General features: G+C 40.4%; 1 protein-coding gene across 16 annotated transcripts in view; it reads right to left on the bottom strand.

Moving 5' to 3' along the window:
• The window catches only part of Apbb2 (amyloid beta precursor protein binding family B member 2), a 326509-nt gene that overhangs the window by 98750 nt on the left and 204363 nt on the right, over nt 1-23396 (bottom strand). For all 16 annotated transcript variants that reach the window (XM_074042381.1, XM_074042394.1, XM_074042378.1 and 13 more), the window contains one exon: nt 4491-4699. In XM_074042381.1, coding sequence (XP_073898482.1) covers nt 4491-4699 — 209 coding nt within the window. The remainder of the gene's footprint in view (nt 1-4490; nt 4700-23396) is intronic.

The raw sequence follows: 23396 nt of genomic DNA, 5'->3' as shown, positions 1-23396 counted from the left end.
AAGGCACCAGGTCCCAACCCCCATGGAACTTCCTGGAGGGACAATGGTGGGCCCTAAGTAATGACACTTCTATGAAGGGATGAAAAAGAATAAAGGGCTTTCAACATTGAGGGTGAGAGCACAGTACTAGGAGATGCTGGGCGGAAGCTGAAGAGTTTGAAAGGTAACCCATAAACAAAACTGGGGCACCTGGGTCTCTAGAGGACTGACTGTCATGCTCAGTACGAAATTCCCTGAAAACTTATGTAAAGGCAGATTTCCAGGCCCCAGCTCCAGAGCATCTGTCTCAGTGGCCTTACATGGGACCAAGGAAACAGCATGGTTTCTCGGCTCACGGCTGAGACACACTGCCCCTTGTTTGCTAGACCCTTCCGAAAGGTTCTTCCTAGTCCTACGGTGTCCAGATTACTTGATTAGACCAAGAATTTCAATCAAACGATGACAGAATAGCACTTTCATGTTGTCACCTTACTCTAAGGGTACATGGAAACAAACAGGTTCTAAGGTCATACGTTTTGCCTTTCCTGGGGAGTTAGCTGCTGGGCACCCACAGAAGTTAGAAGCCCTTCAGCAAGAACAGGGTGATTTATGACCAAGATGAGCTTCCAGCTCTGAGAAGAAACTCTCCTGCACTGTGCCAGCTGCAGTCCCACCTTCCCTGAGAAGCCCAAACCACCTTCACCTGGAAAGACTGTAAGTAAGACGTGGCCATACCAACAGTTATTCATAAAATATTTTGTGTGGCTCGCTTTTCTCTAAAATTCAACATCCAAGCAATTTAGGAGGTAATTTGGAATAAATATATGGTTTGTGGGGGAGCACAGTATGCCAAGTTTCAGCAGCAAATATTTCCTGGCCAGCTGAAAAACTTTTAAAAACACTGCTGGCAATGTGCGGAGAAACACTATCCACTGTGCTCAACACTTCCCAAATGAACCTGGGAATGTGAAACGTAAAAACGTCAAACTGTAAAGGAAGCGTGCAATCCGAAGTGTTTTGTGAAATTGACTTTGGCACTTATTATTTGATTTTCTTTTCAAGCCAGCTTAGGAAACACTGAATTAAAACAAGCATTTCCAACATGATGCATTACCATATTCTCCTCTCCTTTAACATTGTGCTTTCTCTCTCATGTTTCGAAATTAGTTGAAACACAGTCTTCTTAAGGATCAAAGAAACAGTGTTAGAGAAATAATGATTTCTCTGCAGCTATCACCAGCACCTGAGACATCATTAAGAGAAGTCATTTGCAGAAGACTTTGCACGTGACACCGTCCTCCCTTGGGGAGGGATGAAGAGGTTTAAGAGTCTCCAAGCTCCTGATATATTGTGTGAAGCTTGGGATAGAAACAGAAGTCAGCAGACTTTAACTCAAGGTTGACTCTACTGCATACTAGCTCTGTGATCTTATGCAAGCTCCCTAAACTCCGTGTCTCTGTTACCAAATGTAAAATGGGAATGACAACTACCACTGTTAGGACCTGGTGTGTGCTTCTTGGGAAGGAATGAGATAAGGCATTGGACCAACAATGGAAATACTTGAGCCCTTTGGGTGCCTGTAGTTTAGCATCATTGTCAGTGTCTCCACAACCTGGGTGTGTGGCAGGTTGGGTCTTTCCCCAACTCTCTTGTTCCTCCTCTCTCTACCTGCCCATCTCTCTGCTCTTGTGATTTTAGTTTATGACCTCTTAAATCTGCTTAGTTCTTTGACTTAACAACTTTATGTAGGGGGAAAATATGTATGAAGTAAACAACTGAAAGGAAGAATATCTACCCTTAGTCGAAAGGGCTGGAGAGTTGGGGATGTAGCTCGGTAGCAGAGTGCTTGCCTAGCATGCGGAAGGTCCTGGGATCCATTCTGAGGGAGGGAGGGAGGGAGGGAGGAAAAAGAGAAGGAAGGAAGGGAGGAAGTAAGTAAGTTAGTTAGTTATGGATGTTACTCTCTCTGAAAACTTCTAAAAATAATCACATACTAACATGTAGTACAATGGCATGGTTAGCAGCAGAAGAGGAGAATGGAACTAGGAGGAGGTGGAAAACCATAGCACTAGGGACAAAGTTCAGGGTCAAGAGATAGGGGACCAAATGCAGAATCTCTATTCTAAGCCCAACAGCATGCTCAGTGGCCTCTTTTCTGCCAATAGAGGGTCTTATAAGGATCAAATGAAATGATCCTTATAAAAATGCCATGAAAAAATAGTTTTTCAGTGGTGCTAGAATAGAGCCCATGGCTTGCAGGTGCTGAGCTACACCTCTAATCCTACAACAAATCTTTAAAAGCAAAGAGGAGGCTGAGCAATGGGTATGTGAGAAGGGAACAGTGAATCCCAGAGAGAATAGAGGGGCTGAGCCTAACAAGGGGGCCTGAGCAGTGGATAGAATTGAGGCAGGAAGCAGGCATAACAGGGGCAGGGGAAAGAAGCAAGGGTAGGCTTCAGGAAACTCAGAGATTCGAGAGGAACTCTGCTACTTGACAGGTTTACTTAGGCCAGGTTCCCAGCTAGCTGCATTCTTCCCAAGAGTTTTGCAGAGAGCATAGACACAAAGTTTATTACATTAAGTGAAGAAATGAAAATGCGTAACTTCAGACTGCCTGCTTGGATCCACCACGTCCATGCCTTGGCCTCAGCAAGCAGGCATGAAGAAGGATTTAATTTCTTCTAAATACAAAGGACACAGGACTACCAGAACAGGGATTGGGGCTCACCTTAGTCCAATCTCCTCACCTCAGGGACAATGGGAGATGAAGTAGGCTGAAACTCCAAAGCCAGGGATACTGAGTAAGAACTCAGGTCCAGGACAAGGAGGTTTCAGGAACTTTGAGCTCTAGATCCAGCACTGCCGTGCATCACTGACTGCTCTACACCTCAGTTTTCCCATCTGTAATGTATGGATGCTGGCACTAGATGAGCCCTTTCCACCCTGGCATGCTCTGGTTGTAGGAATTCTGCTGATACAATTGAGGGGTTGGCACAGGGGAATGAAGCACGGGCATGGAGAAAGATCCTAGCAGAGGTGCCAAGAGAAACTATGTATGGGGAAGGAGGATAGGTGTCCACCCTTAGTGAGAGCAGAGACAGGTACTGCTGGCTTTGCTTCTCAGAGGACCCCATGGTACAGGGAGGAAGTCCAGAGTACATCTGGGATGGGACAGGAAAAGGACTCCCCTACATACTGAGCTCCTTGAAGACTAAGACTGTGTGGTTCATCTTTATCCTCTAGAACACTTAACCAAGATGAATAAATGACTGAATGGAAATTGCCCAGGGAATATTATGCTTCAATAAAAAGTAATTAAAAACACTAGAGACAAGTAATAAAATCCTATGTGCTTCAGTGGCACTGCAGCACGTGCCTGATTAGAACAAAGTACAAACCAACCAAGGCCCTTGGCTACCAAGTAGGATACAGCTGGCTCCAAACCATCTCTGCAAAGATGGAGTCTGAGGCCAGGGCTGGCAAAATGAGACACTGAATCCCCACAAGCAGGAAGTGGGGATTTAGCACAGATGTCTTACGGCTTCCCAGAGAACAGGTAACTCATCAGAGTTAAGCATAAGGCCTGGTTACTTTCAGGACAAGAAGGGTGATGGCAGTTGCACACAGAGCAGTTCTGCAGGGAAGAGGTAAAGATCAATGTATTTCATGTGCTCAAAGTGAACGAAAAGGGGGTTGTGTAAAGAATAAAAGACTACCCGGAGAAAGAGGCAGACATGCCTGGTATCAGAGAAACCACAGTGCTAAAACAACAACAACAACAACAACAACAACAACAAAAAACCCCAGAACAAAACCCTTCACTTAATTGCACCTTTCCCAACTATAATTCTCTTGAATCTGCTGATATTAGGATTCACAAGGGCTCACTGCAGGAATCTTGATATTAGCAGATACCACAGTGGAATTTTTTAATGCCTCAAATCTTTGTTTAAATACTCAGTTTCCTTCCTCAGGGATAACAGAAATTTATGCTGCTAATTATTTCTAAAATAATGTCACTTCTGCTAAATAAACAGATCTTTTTTTAAAAAAACTGTAAATTAAGCATTTAAGGGCTCTCAAGGGTTATTCCTACAGACATCCTCTGCTTAAATGAACCCAAAACTAATAAGATGTGTGGTAATTATAACACTCTTGGACAAGAGACTTTCTTCTACATGTAAATATTTTATTGAGCCAGCGCTATGCAGTGGTACCTGCAGGGTAAATTATAGCTCCATGAGCTCCAGGGAATCTTAACCACTTCTCATTAATCAGTCCTCTTACTTTCTGTACTTAGAATGGTATGTCAAGAGACCAAAAGGCATTAAAAGTGAAAACCCCCCTGAAAGACAGACATCAACACTACTTACCAAGAGGAAGCATTTCTGAGATTTCAAATGCAAACAATCAAAAAACTTACCTCGATGACCTGTTGGGATGGAACCAACTAGTCTATGAGAAATTATAAGTTACATCCACTCTACTAAGCCAGTAAAAAGACACTCTACCTCATTTTCTGGGGTGGGAGATGGCGTTACAGAACTAAGTGACCCTTTTCGAGAACCAGGAAGATCTTCTGGGATGGAGATGGGCCGTTCCCACTGAGTCGTTCCTGTTGGGATGTGCCAATAATAGGTCCCAGCAATATCGTTGACTCTTTTCCAGCCAGGCGGCAAATCCGGATCTGTCTGAAATGAGTGTTCACTCCAGATATCCGCTGAGAAATGGAAAAAGGGAGAGAGTTTTATTAAAAGAGAGGAAAAGAATCTTCTAATTATAGCATCAACAGCCAGGCAAACCCCAAATGAGAAGAACTAAAATCATCCTATGGATACAAAGTATGGTGAGAGAGGTGACATGGAAAGAAGCAAGGAAAGAACTGTAAAGGCAATGTTGACACTTGAGAATATGGACACAAAGACCTCATTCTCAAGTCAGCTACAGATCCGAGAACTCTATGAGCAAGCCAAAGCCTCATGAGCCAGAATCAACTACCCAAGCAGAATTCACACAGTCACACATAGAATCTACTGGATCCCTGTGTCAATTATAAAGATTTACTGGTTGGCATTACATAGCATTTCCAGTTACAACTCTTAACTTTTTGTAACATCTTTTTATAAATAAGTTGTATATTTATACCTTCATGCATCTTAACCCTTCCTACTTGACTATGAACACAAAAAAAAGCATCATCTTTTTTAATACTCTAGAATTCTAAATTGCACACAGAACATTCTCAGGGAAACAAAACTGAAAAGGCCTTGGAATTCAACAAGGGACTACTCTGGCTCTAAAACCAGACCAGTAATGTAAACACACAGGAAGAGTGAGTATGAGAGACAACAGAGAGGGGCACAGACTGTGGCAAGCAGACAAACATCCACAAAGTCCAAAGGTATTCAGTTCAAAATGCCAAATAAAATATACCCACTAGACAATTTCAGCCACACATCAATATTTTATCAGTTTAATTAATTTATTGACTTTGTTTTTAAAGATCTCATTCTTGGCCTTTTTTGAGTTGAACATGAGACAAGTAAAAGTACTAGAGACTGGGTGTGGTGTTTCATGTCTTGAATCCCAGCTACTAGGGAGGCAGAGATCATGAGGGCTGCAGTTCTTTTCCTGGGGGGGAAGGTAGCAAGACCCCATTTTAACAAACAAGCCAGGTATGGTGGTAGGCCTGTAATCGCAGATACACAGGAAGAACACATAGGAGTATCATGGTCCAAGACTGGCCCTGAGATCCTATATGAAAAACAACTAAAGCAAAAAATGGCTGGGAATGTGGCTTAAGAGGCAGAGCACCTACCTAGTAAGCGCAAGACCCTAAGTTCAAACCCTAGTACCATGAAAAAAAAAGTACTAAGTACTAGAGGACAGAGAAGAGAGGAAGCAAAATAAGAAAGTCATAAGGGTAGAGGTATTACGGGGGAGTGGGGGTGGGGTGGGAATCACATAGGAAGGCAAAAAACCTTATAGTTGAGCTCTAAACCCAAGCATTGCTTTATCTTATGGGTTAGGCACTTTTCTACATGGACACCCAAAAGGCCAGAGCACTTTATAGCAATTCAAATGAGAACCATGAGTGGACTGTGCTCAGTGCAAAAATTGTCTCACGTGGGCAAGCATCGCTGAGGCTGTTACAGACACAGAAGAAAAAGAGAAGCCAAACAAAGAGGCTGATTAAAACCATGCACACAGCTGTGCGTTCGTGCAGCTGCTGGCACCCCAGCCTTCACTTTCCACACTCCAATCTGCCAGAGGCAAAAGTGCCACAAGTCTCATTCTGATGGAAACTTTCCCCTCCTCTCCACAGGAAAATTAAGCATGATTGCATAACTTCCAGTTAACCAAAATTTGCATAAACAACTCTAACTACATATGTTTATATTCCTTCTTCCTGTCCCCTTTTAGGAGGTAGAGGGGTCACTTCTGCTGTTATTTTGTTTGCAGCATCTCAAGTGGGCCAGGAAAGGTAAAATACACAGGGATTAAGTTGGAAGAAGCTCTGGTAAACGGTTCTCTTGTTCCACTCTAGTGGCTCACAGTCAAGGAGCTCTAGGGAGAGTAGAAAGGGTACGCAGGATATCTTCTGTGGTTTGAGGCCTAAGGGCCTGAGTCTGAGCATCCATCCTCGTTGTCTTTACTGCTGGGACATTAATGTGGGATAGGAATAGCTATAACCACCATCAGATATGAAGGCAGAGACCAAGGGCAGCAGATTTCAAGTTTGGCCAAATTGGGCTCCTCTGTCTTAAACTGAAGTATTTCCCCTCCCCCCACTTCCATCTGGTTTATATTCTAAGTTTATGCTAAGATTTTGTTGGGATAATAAAGCGGGGTCATTCCAAAGGTAAAAATAGATGACAATGATGATGACAGAAGAAGTGAAGTGGACACATCTACAATATTATTGACAGCTCCACACCATCCCACAGCAGTGTGAAGGGTGTCAGTCCTGAAGGCAGGCAGATATCTGTCTCATTCACCATCATATCCCTAATACCTAGCATGCAGGTATTCAGTGACAGATGGACAGATGGATGGAGGGATAGATGGACAGACGTATGAATGGACAGATGGGAGGAACATAAGAAAGAAGAATGAATAAAGAAGGAGGGAGAAAAGAATGAATGAATTAGGTTTTCCAATGATGAACTTGGCACTTAGCAAAAGAGGAATTCTAAAGAAATCAGTTCTATGCAATTTCACAAAACACAGAAACCTCTTGACACCCAGGACTGATAACACTGAGGACCAATGTCTACTTCCTTTAATGGTATATATGTATATCCTCATACATGAAAAGGAATTTAAAACAATATCCCAGTGGCATCTTGAGATCAGAAGATTCAGCTGTTGTTTAAAGAGACATGGCACAATAGAAAGCTGGTCAAGTATTGTTTAGTACCTAGAAAGACTACACAAACAAAAGGAGGGATTCATTCCTGACTTTTGGTGGCTCCGGGAGAGTGGAAACAAGAAAGAGTCAGAGAGGAAGCTAATAATGGCATTATACACCCTGACAAGGAACCGGAAGTGGAAATGCCACAGTAGACCTGCTCAGCCACTCATTATTTGAATGACCTTGGATAAGTTACCCCCTTCTTTAGTACCTACCTCACTGGTACTGTATAAAACACTCGGAAGATGGGCACATGAGGTACAGCCACTACATCACTGTTCACCTTGTTATCATATAGCACAAGTTTCCAAAGACGATGCTATAGTAACATATCCAACTTGCTAAAGCACAATAAAGTTTTGTCATAGGAATAAAGGAAATGCTCACAAGAGACCAATGAGACTAAATGACCATCACGGTTCACAGGCTATGGATAAGGAAGATCATCTTATGGTGACTTTGGCAGTGGAGAGGCTGAGGTCAGCTCTCAGCAGGACAAGACTTTGAGGCAATTGCAGACTCGACCGCACCTGCCCCACTGGGCTTCTTCCTCACATTCACAAGCAATACCTCTGGCCAGCTGCGCCTCTGTCATCTCAAGACACCCTCTTTCTCCAAATGTCTTTGTCTCTCTCTTTCTCTCAAGGTAAAGTGAAAATGATTCTTAATTTTTGAAATATTTATGTCCCTTGTTTTAAAGCATTTTAAAGCAGATCTGCTAAACCTTTTCTAAGTTTTCTGTCAAATATAGACCGACCCCAAATGAACAGAGATGCTATGATCAATGTGTGATTTCTATTTCACCTACTGAGATCTGGGGCCTTCATGAAGAACTATCCCGCACAACCCCCGCCCCACCAGGTCTCACTACTGCATAGTTTGCTCATCACTCCCAGCCAGAAGGCCAGATCCAGGTCTTTCAGGACTTACATCCAAGGGCCATTCTGCAGCTCTCAGGTAATAAAAGCTAGCAGTCACAACAGCAATGATACTGGGGCTGACAATCACGCATCCTTTATGGCAGGGGCTCATGGAGTGAAGGGTGCATTATTAACCCCATTTCTAAGGCTCAGAGAGGAAAGCCAATGAGGTAAACTACACTCTTGATACTGTATCAGATCATACTGACCTGAAAAAAGTCAGTATGGACAACTAGGGGAAATACTAAAATGAATAGTAGGAGCGGACACAAAAGACAAAACAATGCTGCAGGGCCCACATTTAGGATAGCAGCAGCTGACCTGACCAATGTCAAGCAACCAAAATTCACCACGGAGGCCTGGCTTTGAGTCCCAAACCAGTGTTCTGGGTCCTAATGTGGGGTTTTATACAGGCCCTCCTACAAATGCCCATTCCCCTAACCCACTCCAGGATGGTAGGCCTGCCACTCTGGCTGGTCCATGTTCAATGAGACCCTCAGGTTAAAAGCTGAAAGAGCAAATCCCTCTCCGTAGACACATTGCAGAGCCAAATCCCTGTCTTCTCCTCCTTCCTTCCAACTTGATCTTGCACTGAAGATGCTGCCCTCAGTCTCCTATCTCCTGTCATCACTGCATCCCCCTGAAGGTGTTTCACATGCTGACAGGAACAGGTCAGAGGCGGCAGCTGAATGCCATCACTGTCCTTTCAAAGTGATTCTGTGACCCTTCCTTGTTTGTACTTCTTGCTATTTTTTGAGGGAACAGGAAGCAGGCCTGGAAGGCAGAGAGTAAAAACAGCAAGGCTGAGAGCCTCACAAAATCCCTCTTGTGTTGAGAACCTCTTGGGCCAAAAGCAATACTTAGGGTGGGAACAAGGGACCCACTGTGAGCAGCAAGGACCCGGCCTACTCCAGCCAACTCAGGCACTGTCTGAAGGCCTGGTTCTACCCTGGCTTCCTCCAGGGCCCGCTTCCTAGCAGGGACTTGCAGCCAGAGATGCAAACTGACTTCTAATCACCTTCTTCTTGCTTTCTTTCAGAAACCCAAGGGTCAAAGAAAAACGAATTAGCATCTAGCAGCAGCTGGAAATTTCCTCTCCTGCTGCTGAGGGCACAGGAAGGAGGGATGTGTGAGCTGGGAGTCTATATTTAGCAAGGTCTGCACTGCAGAGCACAAAAGATTTCCCTCAGGTCTTTAGCATGGTGCTCACTCCCTGCCTTGGTGTTTGTGTGCCCAGGACATCTGGAGTACAAGATAGAGGTGGACAGGGAAGATGGATCCACAGTCCACAAGTATTTCCCATCTACTCTAGGTCAGGCTTTGTTTCAGAGCCTGGGGTCCAAGAGGTGATTATGATAGATGTGGTGGACACCTGTGGCAGAGGGCAGCAATCACCTGGGGGGTTGGAGCTACCCCCACCAATGCTGGCTCAGTTGGTGTGGGCTAGAGTCCGAGAATTTGCATTCCTAACAGCTCCACTGCTGGTGTCTGGACCCTACACTTTTGAGAACCACTGGCATAGGAAAATGGCAACAGTAGTTGCTATTCCCTCTCAAACTCCATCCAGCTATGGGCTAGAATAAAACATGGAGGATGTGTATTCAATCATGCATTTGCCCACTTACTTATTCATTCTTTTGTATTGAGGCCTCCTATCAACACTAAGCATCATCTGGAAGCTGGAGATACAGCAATAAATGGAGGAGAAAAACTGATAATGTGGCCAGTCATGCCTAGGGGCCACATGGCTATCTAGGCAGGATGGTCCCTAGGCAGCAAGCCCTCCCTAACCTGGAAGTGGCCGGCCTTCCTGGCAGACAGAACAGCAGGTGCAAAGAACACATTGTAGAAGAAAGCCTGCTATATCATTAAAACAGAAAAGTCACTCTAGTGGGTGGCAAGTGGCTTATGATGTGGTTTAAGGCCCCACTAAGGATTGACCCTTTATCCAAAGGAGAAATTTAAGGTTGTATTTTAGATTTAAAAAAAATCAAAAGGATAATCTGCACAATGCTCCCATTCTTAAAGAAGAAAAAAACTTCTCTTCTTCAAAATCTTTCAGTTTTTCCTAGCCTTTCTTTTGAGCAATGTTATTCCTGACAGAGCCAGATGCTTTAAACCAAAAAGTAAAAATTCTGACGTTAATCTTAAAAGGTTTACTGGTTGCCTAATGGACCACACACAAACCACTTAGTTCCTTTGTTTTCTCTGGACCCACATCTTCTTTGTCAAAACCTAGCACATCAGGCTCTATATATCCTGCATCATCATGACCAATTTCTGATGACAATAGCATAGAGCTAGGACCCTGTGTCTAGATGACTAATCACAGCAGACCCTAATTTGAATTTGGTGTGAAACTATCCCTACCCAAAAGGCTTGGCAGAAATACCAGCCATGGAAACAAGAAAATAAGCTTCAAAGTGTGATATCTGTGAGCTCCCAGAATCCTGGCCTGCCAGTCTGTTAGAGTGGAAGAAAGCACCGCTCCCCCAATAGTTTCTAGGCCCTTATATTTCTTGATATTAATTTGTAACATGTAACTCAGACATTGATATATCCATGAGAAAAATTACACTTGTCGTGATTGAGCTTTCTCATGGTGGCATTATTTTAACAGTTTTGGCAGTGTTAAATGTCCTGACACTTTTCTCCATATTTTCCTTTAAAAACAGTGTTAAGATTTCTTACTGTCTTTGAAATAGAGAACTATTTGTAGCTGAGGATATTTTTTCTGTTCAAATTGAGTAAATATTCCCGGAACTCAATATTCAGATAGTCTTTGAATACTACAAGCATTATGGTATAAAGGCACCCTGAAATTCTTTCATTTAAACTCACTGAAGACACAGACTTTGCTTGGCTCACTCTATTTTTCTTGAGACCTTATTACCAACAGGATCTCTGTTGTAATCCAGACCCCTCAGCCTGGATTTGCATTTGGCTCCTGCAGTTGCCAGCTAGCATGACCTTGGATAAATGGCTTAAATTCCTTTTTTTTTTTTTTTTGTAGTACTGGGGTTTGAACTCAGGGCCTTGCACTTGCTAGGCACTGTACCACCTGAGCCACTCTACCAGTCCATAAATTCTACTGTCCTGATGGCTTGCTGTAAGGCAACCCTACTGGGTAGGATTGATGAGGGGCCAAGAACAGTATGAAGTCAGGACAGAGTAATCACACAGTGTTTGCTATTGTTAGCTATCAATTGCTTTTCTCGAATGTGACTTTGGAAAAAACCATTCAGTAATATAAAACTTGTTTCGTTTCTCTTTTGGTGTGTGTGTGTGGAGGGCAGGGATGGCTAGGGTTCAAATCCAGGGCCTTGCATATACTCTACCTCTAAGCTACATTCCAAGCTCCTACAAAAACATCTTAAGGTGGCACCAACTACAATGCATTCCTCCATTAAAACAAGTGAGATTTCTCAGAGTTTGTAAAAACCAATCTTTTTTTCAATTAAAAAGGTAACTTTTACTTAGATTAACAAAATTAAATAACACTGGCCATTCATTTGTCAATTCAGAAATGATGAGTCATGAGAACACACTGGCATAAGTGTACAGCACTTTCTTTTTTGTGATGCTTGGGACATAACCCAGGAACTCATGCACACTAGACAAGTCCTCTACCACTGAGCTACGCCCTCAGCCCTACAGCACCTCTTTAATCAATGTGTGGCTGTTTTATGTCATGTAGTTGAGTCCTTAGTGATGCAGAAATTAAGTTGGGATGCAACAGTTTAAGTCTGTTTTCTATTTAAGACATTCTTCTTTGGAGTCTACTTCAGCTCTACCACATATTCTTAGGAAAGCAGGCAAACAGGAAATGATCAAATTTGGTGGAAGACAGAGGGAAATTATGCTGTGTTCTCAAACTGTTAACCAAAATCCAGAGAGCAGAACTTCACAAACTAAAAACTTACAAACTAAAAAGCATGAAATGCAAGCAGCTAAAAAGTATTTGGAAGGAGAATTTATATTTGTAAATATTCATCCATCCAGCTAATCAAACACACACACACACATACATATATAGCTGAAGTACATTGTATGACTAAGAGACAGAATATTTTAACTATTATCAGAAAATCTAATTATAAATACCTAAACATACAACACACATGCATTCTTACTAGTTATAAAAGGAGATATTAAAGTCTTGAGATGATATGAAATATAAACCAAGAGTACCATGTCCAGTTTAGTATGCACAAGGTACAATGTAGAATCATTTATAACCACTTCTGAGAAGCACTAGGTTTAAGGGTCCTTGTCCTCTCTAAGACACAGAGAGATTGAGAGGAGAGAGAGAGTAAAAAATATAAGCCAATGAGTCTCCAGAATATAAAAGCCTAAGCATAACAATGGATGGAGAATGGGGGTAAGTGGCACGGTCTTCAAATCAGTAATGTTTTGGTAATTTTTAAAAGCAAAGATTAAAACACACTTATATCAAATCACCAGGTGGGCTGTGTTACATTTCTACCAGTTGCCAGCCTATGTTACTCACCTAGTAACCTCAGCAATACATCTGTTCAAGAGCAGGCAGGATTATTTAGTTCGTTGGGAAGATCAGTAAATCAGGGATGTAACTCTTTGCTTTCAAGTTTGAATATTTAGTATGGTCCTAAACACAGTATTCAAGGCAGATCTATAATTATGTAGAAGTTAAGCAAAAGGTAACTGCAAACATTCTTCAGAGAATGTGTCTAGCTGCTTCCCACCCTGTCCTCTGTCAACCTAACCATACCACTTTGTTTTATTATTACTTCAGATTGAGTAGTCGAACAGGAGACAAAATACAGCCACATGCATGAATTTCTGCTTGGCTTCCATACAGCTAAGTAGACAGAATTACCACCAGCACCACACTCATTCTAGGTAGACAGATTTTAATGTATATTAAATGGAGCCAATTTTCTTTTCCATTACTTTGGCAAGGTCTTCAATGCACCTTTCTCTTACAGCTGTGGTCCTCAGGCTGGCATACCACAGCAAAGACCAGAAGATGTAGGCTATTTCAGGACGGCTCAACCAACTCCAAGGTCATTACTGTTTTAAACGTGACACGTCAGGGTTTGCTTGGCTTCCCATTCAATCAAATATTAGAATAAAAGAGAAACTAGGAAATGCACACAGTATGCAAGGCAAGTTGGCCTTTTATCAGCATGTTCAAAGAGCAGCTAAAGTGGGTGCCATATTCTTTAAAATCAAGATCTAAGTGTGGGAACATTATAGCATTACACTCCCAAAGATTAAATGCACAATTCGTGTTTCTGATGTGAGACCTACAGTGTTCCCCAGCAGTGAATTGCAGCACCTTCCAAAAGTTGTAACTAAAATCTCACTGGATCCCACAAAACCCTGCTCTAAGGTAGAGGAAATATTATTCCCATTTTACACATAAAGAAGCAGATTTCGGCAATGCTAAATAACTTGCTTCAGGTTAGGAAACTAGTCATCATTTGGCTGTGGGAAAATCTCCAGGTATTTCTGTTTGGGACTCACCTTACTCAAGTGAATTATAAAGGTTAAGCGTCTTTGTAAGAAATCAGCAGAACTGAAGTGAACTGTTCAGCCTGGGAGAATAGTTAATGGACAGGCTTTAATATTTGATGTAAAATAGGATTTTAGACTATGGATGGGGAGGAGGAATACAAATTAAAAATGCTTTTCTTAGAATAAGTTTTAAAACACAAGTAAAGGAATCTGAGTGAGATCTTTTATTTACTTATTTATTTACTGAGTTCTTTTTTTTTAAAGACACCTCTGAAATATTTGTTTTCCACATAAGTAAAAGAATTAGAAGCATTTTATATACAAGATACAAATATATTTCAACAAATAAAATAACATGAGAGACTAGAGGCATCAAAAACTTTAATTTCCTTCCTTTTACCAACATCAAATCCCTCCCTCCTTCCCTCCTTCCTTCCTTCCCTGTATAGCCCAGGCTGACCTCAAACTCCCAATGAAATTTAATTTCTTATTTGAAAAATTTTCAAAATCTTGGTTGTCTAATAAATGGAGTTCATCAAAAACGAAAAATATTCCTCAGCACCAAATCTAAGAAGTTACAGAAGTAACTAAGAAGTTTCTGGAAGTAGAAAGGCACAACTGATAACGAAGGTTGCACACTGCATCTTGGGGTTTTAGACTGTAAATCTTGTTCTAAATTGCAATCATGCTACCCAACACGTAATTAAGTGTAAATGATTTTTTAAAAATAATGGAGCTAACTGCGCAAACTATTTTGTCCTTTTCTTTTTGTCTAAAAGAAGCCTGGTGTTTGGGCGTCTCATAAATAAGATACCTGTAGTAGACACTGCAAGGTGTCCATCATATCTAATCTTGTTCTTTCACAGCAATATAAACTTTCAGTTGGACACATTGCCACCTAGAATAAAGACTACATGTCCCAGCCTCCCTTGCAGCTAGGTGTGGTCATGCAGGGAACATTTTAATCACTGACATGTTATATCCAAAGATTATATGACAATTTTCAAGAGCCTGTAGTATGGAGTAGCCCCCACTTTCCATATTTCATTCTCTGAAGTCACAGAGGCTTCCTAAACCAACCTATATAAATGAGAACTTGGGGAAAGAGGAGGATAAAGCAGAATAAGGAAGAAGGAGGTAAAGGAAGGGAAATGAGAAATGGGGCAGGGAGGGGCACAGGCCTAGTGGCAGTCTGCTCACAGAATGTTTGAGTCCTACTTTGCTATGACACACAAAAAGGAATCACATCTGGTTATTTTTTATTCACCCAAAAATGTACTAGCTAACCCACTAAGTTTCAAATTCCAGTCAATATGCTAAAATTATCTTCCTATAAGGAAAAAGCTCTTGGTCTTAGAATTTCTTATCTACAAGGTCTCTGGGAAGGATTCCAAATTTATTACACTACAGATAGTTTTTTTCTTTTCTTTTCTTTTTATTTTTCTTATCTCAAAACTGCAGCCCTTCACATGTTAAAAACTCTGATTATACAAGGTTTTTGTACTGGCTTGGCTCCATTTCCCTCTTTCTAGATCTACTGGTAGTTAGTGCCCATTTATAAATGATGGTTTATCTGTCCTAGAATTCTGGTATATTCTTAGCATCCTCCTCCTTAATACTCTCCATTACTTTCTATAGGAAAGAAATAACTATCAATCAAAGGCCTTTGAGAAAAGACTACTCATCACACACAAATGATCCTTTGGACTCAGAAGTGGGTACTAAGGAATATTCTTTGGAGGCAAAAGATTCAAGTGCTAAATCAAAGTCTGCCTTGTTGCAGACAAAACAGGCAGACATCAGTAGGGACCAAGTGCATGGCTCTGTGAAGAATGTTTTTAGACAGTCATTTGTGATTCCTTCCTCATAGAAACAAACCATGTGGCTTGCTGTGTTATAGATGTGCTTTGATGAATTAACTGACAGAATTGTATATCTCTCCCTTTAGGATATTACAGTGGGAAGTACCCAACCACGGAGCCAGGAGCAGAAAGGAAACGAGTAAAAGAAAACACAATTTGTTCCTTGTTATTAATTCCCTTTGAAGAAACAAAGAGTATAAATTGCTTTAAAAAGCAACAGAGTTCACTTTTTTTCTATAAGAGTAATATCTTTTGTGTGTGTATGTGTGGGACTGGGGTTTGAACTCAGGGCCTTACACTTGCTAGACAGTGCTCTACCACTTGAGTCATGCCCCTAGCCCTAGCCCAAGAGTGAATCCCCCTACTCTCTGTTTCAATGACTAATTCATTTTAAAACTACATTTTGCTCTGCTGACAGAGCAAGAACTGCAAATTTTCTTACTGTGAATAAAGGTTACATACACTTGTATTTGGCTCAGATTTCACCTGGTCACCCTGGGAAAGCTTGACCTCTTTCATGGCTGCTGGGTCTGCTTGAAAAACCTATATACAAGAATTAAATTACTAAGCTACCTCTAAAAAAATAAGACATAACTTGATTTACTTGTCCATCAAAAGGATCTTATTCAACCACAATTATAATCTGTATTTTTCTCTGTAAAAGTATATAAATAATATAGGTTGATTTATCCATAAATAAAAATAAATCTTTTTCTCTAAAACAAATAAAAACTAAAATATATTCCTTAGTTATGCAGTAGTGTCAAGCATATATGTCATATATGTCATACACCTTCCTACACAGACCCATTAAAGGGTACATGCTAGGGTGTTGCTTGCATGATCATTCATGCTATGGGAAACTGAGGCAACTGGGAGCCTATCACTCTGTAAGAGGGAACATACAATGAGCTGGATTTATGCCAGCAGTTAAAACAATGCACTGGATGTATACATAGTATATGGATAGGTTTTTAAAACATAGCACATGGAAAAAATACCCTTTGAGTAAATTTAGCACACACTCCCAAAACAATAATGCACATTGTACAGTATATAAAAGTCTACTTTTGAAAAAGTTAAACATTAAATGCATTAGAATGGTACGCCACCTACCACTGGAGACAAGTAGTTGCTATGACTGCACTGCTCCTTCTTCTCTGGGAAGACCCATTTCAACCTGTCTTCACTCCTATCTTCCTTAAGCACAGCATTCCACTCAATTCCCTCTTCAATATGTCTGCCTTCCCCCTGCCATCTTGCTCTCTTAGACCCCTTCCAATCCAGGGTCCATCCGGACACTCACTGGTCTCACCACCTGCTACACATTTTTCCTTCCCAAGCTTTTGCCTGGGCTGTTCCACTGGGGTGGAGTCTTCTCTACCTAAAACTAAAAACTGTTCATTCTTTAAGGGTCACTTCTTCCACAATTTCCCTAATAATTCATTTTAAAAATTAACCTCTTCTTCCTTGTGCTACCACCTCCCTTTAGAGACAAAATACTCAGGATAATTTCCTACCTAATTTTATAATTCCTACAATGAGACATTTATCTCCCTCAGCTTTTAAATACTGGATTCAAAGACTATATATGTGTGAGTTCACAATAATGCCAGGGAAAAAGTCTAACACAAGTAGAAGATTTTTTTTTTACAAGGCACTACATACCATATTAATGAGTTTAGAATTTTTTACATAGGTAGCAAAATATGAACAAAAATTTTGAGAAGGAGAAGTCCTATGTTTTAACATTACTATTGACAACATAGTGAACAGATGAGATGGAGTTAATACATACATCATATGTTCAAAATTTATATGCCAGTAACAGAGGTGAAAATATAGATAAGAGGTAAAAATAAGATGTAATTACAAATTCTACATTCCTAAATCATTTAGATATCAATATAAATCAGTGATTAAAATCCTAGTCACTGGCCATTTGAAGAGTCCTTCTTTCCATGTAACTGTTGTCATGACAACATGACTTCTATCTGAACAAGAACATGCTTAAAAAGAATGAGAATCAATTAGGTTAAATAAAGACTATATTGACCAATTTTGAAATGTAAAGGGAACATGTTTCAATTTAAGGTTACTCAATATAATCTCCTTAAAATCCTCTTAAGTGATAGAACTGGGATGGGCTTTTTAATCAATAAAATTGTACTTAGCATTTACATTCTTTTTTTTTGACTCATGAAGTTGATTATATATTTTTCAATGCATTTTTCCTTCATCTAAGTTCTGTTCCTCTAAAAAATTTTATTTTCCAAGTAGCTTACAATTTTTCCTAGGTGGTTTATTTGTTAGAATCTACCTCCACAATAGTGTCCAATAATAACAGGGTTTTCACTCACCTCTATCTTGTTCTTGATTCTTACTGAGATCAACTTAATGTTTTACCAATTAGATAACCCTACTTGTTGCATTTGATAAATTATCTTTTTAAAATTAGGAATCACTGCTGAATTACAGGGATTACTGAATCTGCTAAATGAGTTGTTAGTATCTAGCTATATAAAAACATGACTTTTCACCTTCAAATTTTTGAGGTGAATGATTATCTTTACAGCTAGTGAAATATCCTTTCACTCCTGTACTAAAACATACCTTTAAAATAATTGTTGCCAGGTCTAACTGTGTATTCCCAAAATCCCAGCACACAGCAGGCCAAGGCAGGAGGATCTTGCATATAGGCTTAAATATCATTATAAAAAGTTGGAGAATTTTACAATCTGTTCTATGACCTGGAATAATGAAACTAACATCAGAATTATCTATTTGTTTAGATAAAACTTGGTTATGAATCCATCTGTTCTTGGTATTATTATTATTTTTTAGAGAGCCAACAAAGGTATTTACATACACACATACCTATATATATCCATTTCCACATCAAAATGTGCTACTGAAGAGCTGCAAATCAAATATTTGTAAATTGAGTATTTTTTTAATTTTAATTTTTAAAAATTCATTTATTCACATGTGCATACATTGTTTGGGTCATTTCTCCCCCCTGCCCCAGTCCACCGCCCCCACCCTCTCCCTGCAACCTCGAGTAACAAGCACTTAAGATCCACACATACCAGCTCTGTAATTAGCAGGAATTGTTCAAAACATGTCCTGTTTCTCACCCTTACTGATACTACCCTAAACTTGTCAGTGGTCACCAGTCTTTATTCTGTTTCATCCCTTCCAAAGGATATATTCTCATTAGGAACCAATTCCCTGATTCAAAGGCAATGAGATGACAGAGTGGAGTGGTGACCCATCATCTTAAAGCAGCCCATTATCTCTTCTTTCCTCCCATACCATCTACACGTTAGACATCATTATAATGACCTTATGAGGTAATTTGAAAAGTCTCTGAGAACCAGTAACTACTCATAAGTGAGGATTTGATGAAAAGTTTATAAACTGAATCAACTTCCTGATTTTCCCATGCATTGGATTTTTAGTTAACATTATCCCATCCACCTTTTTTGAACTAAAGATATTTAAACTAAGTGAATTGACTTAAATTAATTAGACTTAAGATATTTTTGTGTGTCCACCCTACTTCAGCAATTGTCTTGTCCTAATACCACAGGCTAGACCCAGTGGTTTTCATCCGAGGAAGCATTTAAATGTATGGGAGTGTCTAGGTTCTCACAAGGCTATTGGTACCACTGGTGGGCAGCAGCCAACATAAATGGCCTGCAATGAGCAGGGTGGTTTAGTTAGGGTGACTAACGGGCCTGGATCCTAGGACTTAGCTAGGCTTAGTACTGGAAGTCCACGTCCTGGGGAAACCCTCAGTCCCAGGCAAAAGGACATGTGAAGTTCAACACAAATAAAAGACTGTTCTTTGCCAAACAATGAAGAGTAATCTCTCGTGGATAGTATCTATACATTTGCCACCAGGTTTTCTAAGAATTCTCCACCAGTCTCTTCTGACTGGCCAATCATTTATAGTTTATATCTCAGAAGGAAAGCAATTTTCTCATACATACTCATCATCCCAGAAAGTTTCTGGCATGTGTGAAGACTTAAGCTTTTGTGAGAATAATTCCTGTATCCAAGCTATGAAATATCTTCTTATTGCTCAGTATTTTTCTACCATCTAATAACCTCCAGAAAAATCTAGTACTACACCATTCACACAGTTCTTCTCCGTGAGACTCAATGTCTGACAAGGAAAATTTTATTCCTAAAATTCAAAGTACATACTGAGAAGCAGACCACTGATGTTTTAAACCTGCTTTGTCATATTGCTAATTTTCTTCATTAATTTTTTACAAGTAATTTTCTCCATTACTTTTAAGCTGAGAAGGCATTTCATACTACTGACAAGTACAAAAACTAAATTCTCTACTTATTCATTTGAATAAAGGATGCAATAATTGGAGTGAGGTCTCTAAGGAATACATTATACATCTTTATGCAGAAATAGGGAAACTTTCTGTGGGAAAACGGTTAAGTCAGCTGCTTTCCATTCTCTTTAAATTTCCCCATTCTGAAGCTATTAGAAACACAACTGCTCATGGATTCCGCAGTATTTTTCTTAGAAATGTTTTCCTTTTATGGCCATCACAGGAGCACTGGTTTCCTTTTGGCAATGGAATTTTGGAAGCCCCCAAAGAGTTACTATCCCTAATTTAATACCAGAAAACATCTTAAGAGTAGAAGAAGTCATCTCATAACTGCTTCTTCTCCCTCACTGACCCCATACTTGGGGTTGAACCAGGACCTTGTGTTTGCTAGGCAAGTATTCTACCACTTGAGCTACGCCCCCACCCCTACACAACTGCTTCTTTTGACATCTACTAACTCTTAATTTGACAGCAGGTGGCAGAGATTTTGTTTAATCTCTGTTTGTTTAATTAGGAAAGGTGCTCACATAAATTCCTAGGCTACTTTTGAACCACTCACAGTTGTGAACAAGCTACCATGCATAATGCATCCTTTCATGTTCAGACTGGAGTTTTAACTTAGCTTCAGGGCATCCCTGGGGTCAATCAGCTAGTGAGAACAGTGACCAGAAAAATAAAAAGGTAATTCTCAGTTTTAGTTTCTAAAATTGGTTGAGTGCTCTCAACAAAGAACAAAATTTCCCAAATAAAAATCTACACTTGGATTAGAGACTATTTTGTCCTAACGTGCTTGTTTTTATAAAGAATTAATTAAAACAATCCTTTAAAATGGAAAAATCCTTAATATTCTTAACTTGTCCAATTTTATTTATTTTCAAGCCACTCACAAATTTTCAGAATCGGCTAGATAGTAAATACAAGACATCCATTCACTTATTAATCCATTCGGGAATAGAGACTAGGGACCATACGATGGCTAGGTCCTGGAACTTAGCAGTGAACACAGGAGACTCCATCAGTAGCCTCATGGAGTCTGAGGTGCAGAGAGAAAGCTTGGCATCTAGTTAGTAGTTTCCAGTCACAGTGAGTGTTATGAGAGAGGTAAGAGTCCGATGGCATTTTAACCTGGACAAATAAAGTTGATGCCCTCTGGACTGTGAGGGCAAGGGCACAGTAAATTTTTCTCAGTGCTTATCCCCAGTGAACGTCTAGGACCTGGCACTACATTAAGTGCTTAATGAGAATTTGTTAAATGAATCTTGGACTCCAACACACACATCACAGGTAGCCTATATCCACAATCACAAGTGTTTGTTGAGAACCAGTAGTATGTACAACACTGTCTTAGATATGAAACTCTTTCCTTTTCATAAACATACATCTGAATGACAAATGCTCCGTATCCCAAATGTGTGGGACATTGACCAGTTCCCCCTTCAAGATCTCTGTCATGTCCCCACATGGCATTCCTCACCATCTGTGTATCTGTCCAAACTTCCTTCTTCTTCTAAGGACACCAGTTACATTGGATTGGAGCCCATCCTGAAGCCCTCATCTTAACTTGACTACATCTGCAATGTCCCTGTTCTACAGTAAGGTCAGATGCACAGGTACCAGGTTAGGACTTCAGCATATTGTTTTTGGAGGACACACTTCAACAACATGATCATGTTGTTCAGAAATACCTTCTACATTCAGAACTGTTTGAGTGTAGGGAAAAACCAGCACCATACTGCACTCTTTGGATCTTGCCCAGGTCCAATCATATAGCAGGTACAATAAATGTGTGCTCAAAACAACCAACAAATAGGCAAATAAAAGCCATGTATTTTGAAAAAGCCTAGTGGCTTTTTCTCTATAGCGAATAGAGACATAAAACCCAGAAGGTGCCCGAGCACTTTGTTACAGAATGGTAAGAAGGGATGCTGTGTGTACAGCTTGCCTATACATGTAGTTTCAGGCATATCTAATTCCAGTGTCTCCATGAAGACTGGAGAGGTAAATTGCTTTAATCTAACATGATCTGAGAACTCTTACTGAACAACTCACTGTGTTGCTCTGGACTCTAAGATCAGTTCTGAGGATCCATGTATTGAATGGGACAGGGTCTCTGCCTTCAAGGAAATTTTAATACTCTGGGGCCAAAACAACCTTACAAATAAACCCTCAGGGGACATCTGTGCCAATGCTTAGTACTTACTTCTCTGTTTTATTAATGTGCCCAAAGCATAATTTTACCTCTTTCTGGTGACTTAAGGCTATTACTCCAAATGTTAACTGCTACCATGAAAGATAAGTAAGCTCTTCATCTCCGCCAGTAAAACTGATGTGTTCTTAGGTCACTTCAGATTTGTTCTGGGTCCCTGCCTTCCCACCTGCTCCTGTGCTAGATAACCCCTTGCTAATACTGGAGGCCTTGGTTCCATGAGCTTCCTTTTCCTCCTGATCCTTCTACCACCCAGCTCTCTTTTAACCCACTAAATCGTATATCTAATGCTTGTCAACTCTGAAACCTCGTTAGAATCATGTCTAAATTAGAGTTACTAGGTTTTGAATAGGGGCCTAGTGGCTCTTTCATCTTCTACTCGTTTTCTTCACTGCACAGCCTGACATTGGGAATGGTAAATCTGATGGCTAGCTGGACACTTTCCAAGATGGCTCTGTAGTTCTTAGAGGGGACACTGTGACCGTTCTGAGCATGCTAACATTTGCTGTACATCAGAAGCACTTTCAGTTCCTTGATGCTGTGGATCAGGACTTCTGGAAGTCACTGGGCGGTATGTGCTGTGTTTTCTTTTTGCATCTAACAACCAATGTTAAACATCAAGATCTGATCCTTGAATCCTCTCCCCACCCTGTCATCAATGCATGTGCTGTAAATACTTAATTTTGATATATTGGTCTGACTGGTGCCAGAGTTTCTTGGTCATCTTGTTGATAATCCTGGGCTTCCCAAGAGATTTCTAAGCCAGTCAAATAGGAGATGGTTGCTACCTTCATAGGCAGTGCCCAGGAAGAGGGAGGGGACAGGGTTTTTCATTCATTGAAGGGACAGTGTTTCAGGACAGGGTCAAGCAGGCACCCATTTCTGGTTTGTCAAAAGGCTTTCACCCTTCTTTTTGTTTTTAACCACTAATCTAGTTCTCCACCTGCCCCTGAACCACAGTGGTTTTCTATATTTAAAAGTAATCGCAACTAATTTTGTCTAATTATATTTTTAATTACTGTCTGACTTCTGCAATAGAATTTCAGCTCCTTTTGGCTATAAACCTTATGGAGGTATCTTTATAACAATACCTGGAATATGTTTCCTGTAACTGATAAATATCTTAAGGGCTGCAATGGGGAGACATTGAACAATGGTACT

Source organism: Castor canadensis, chromosome 9 (assembly GCF_047511655.1).
Source record: "Castor canadensis chromosome 9, mCasCan1.hap1v2, whole genome shotgun sequence".
Classification (NCBI taxonomy): Eukaryota; Metazoa; Chordata; class Mammalia; order Rodentia; family Castoridae; genus Castor; species Castor canadensis.
This window is presented reverse-complemented; position numbering and strand designations above follow the sequence as displayed.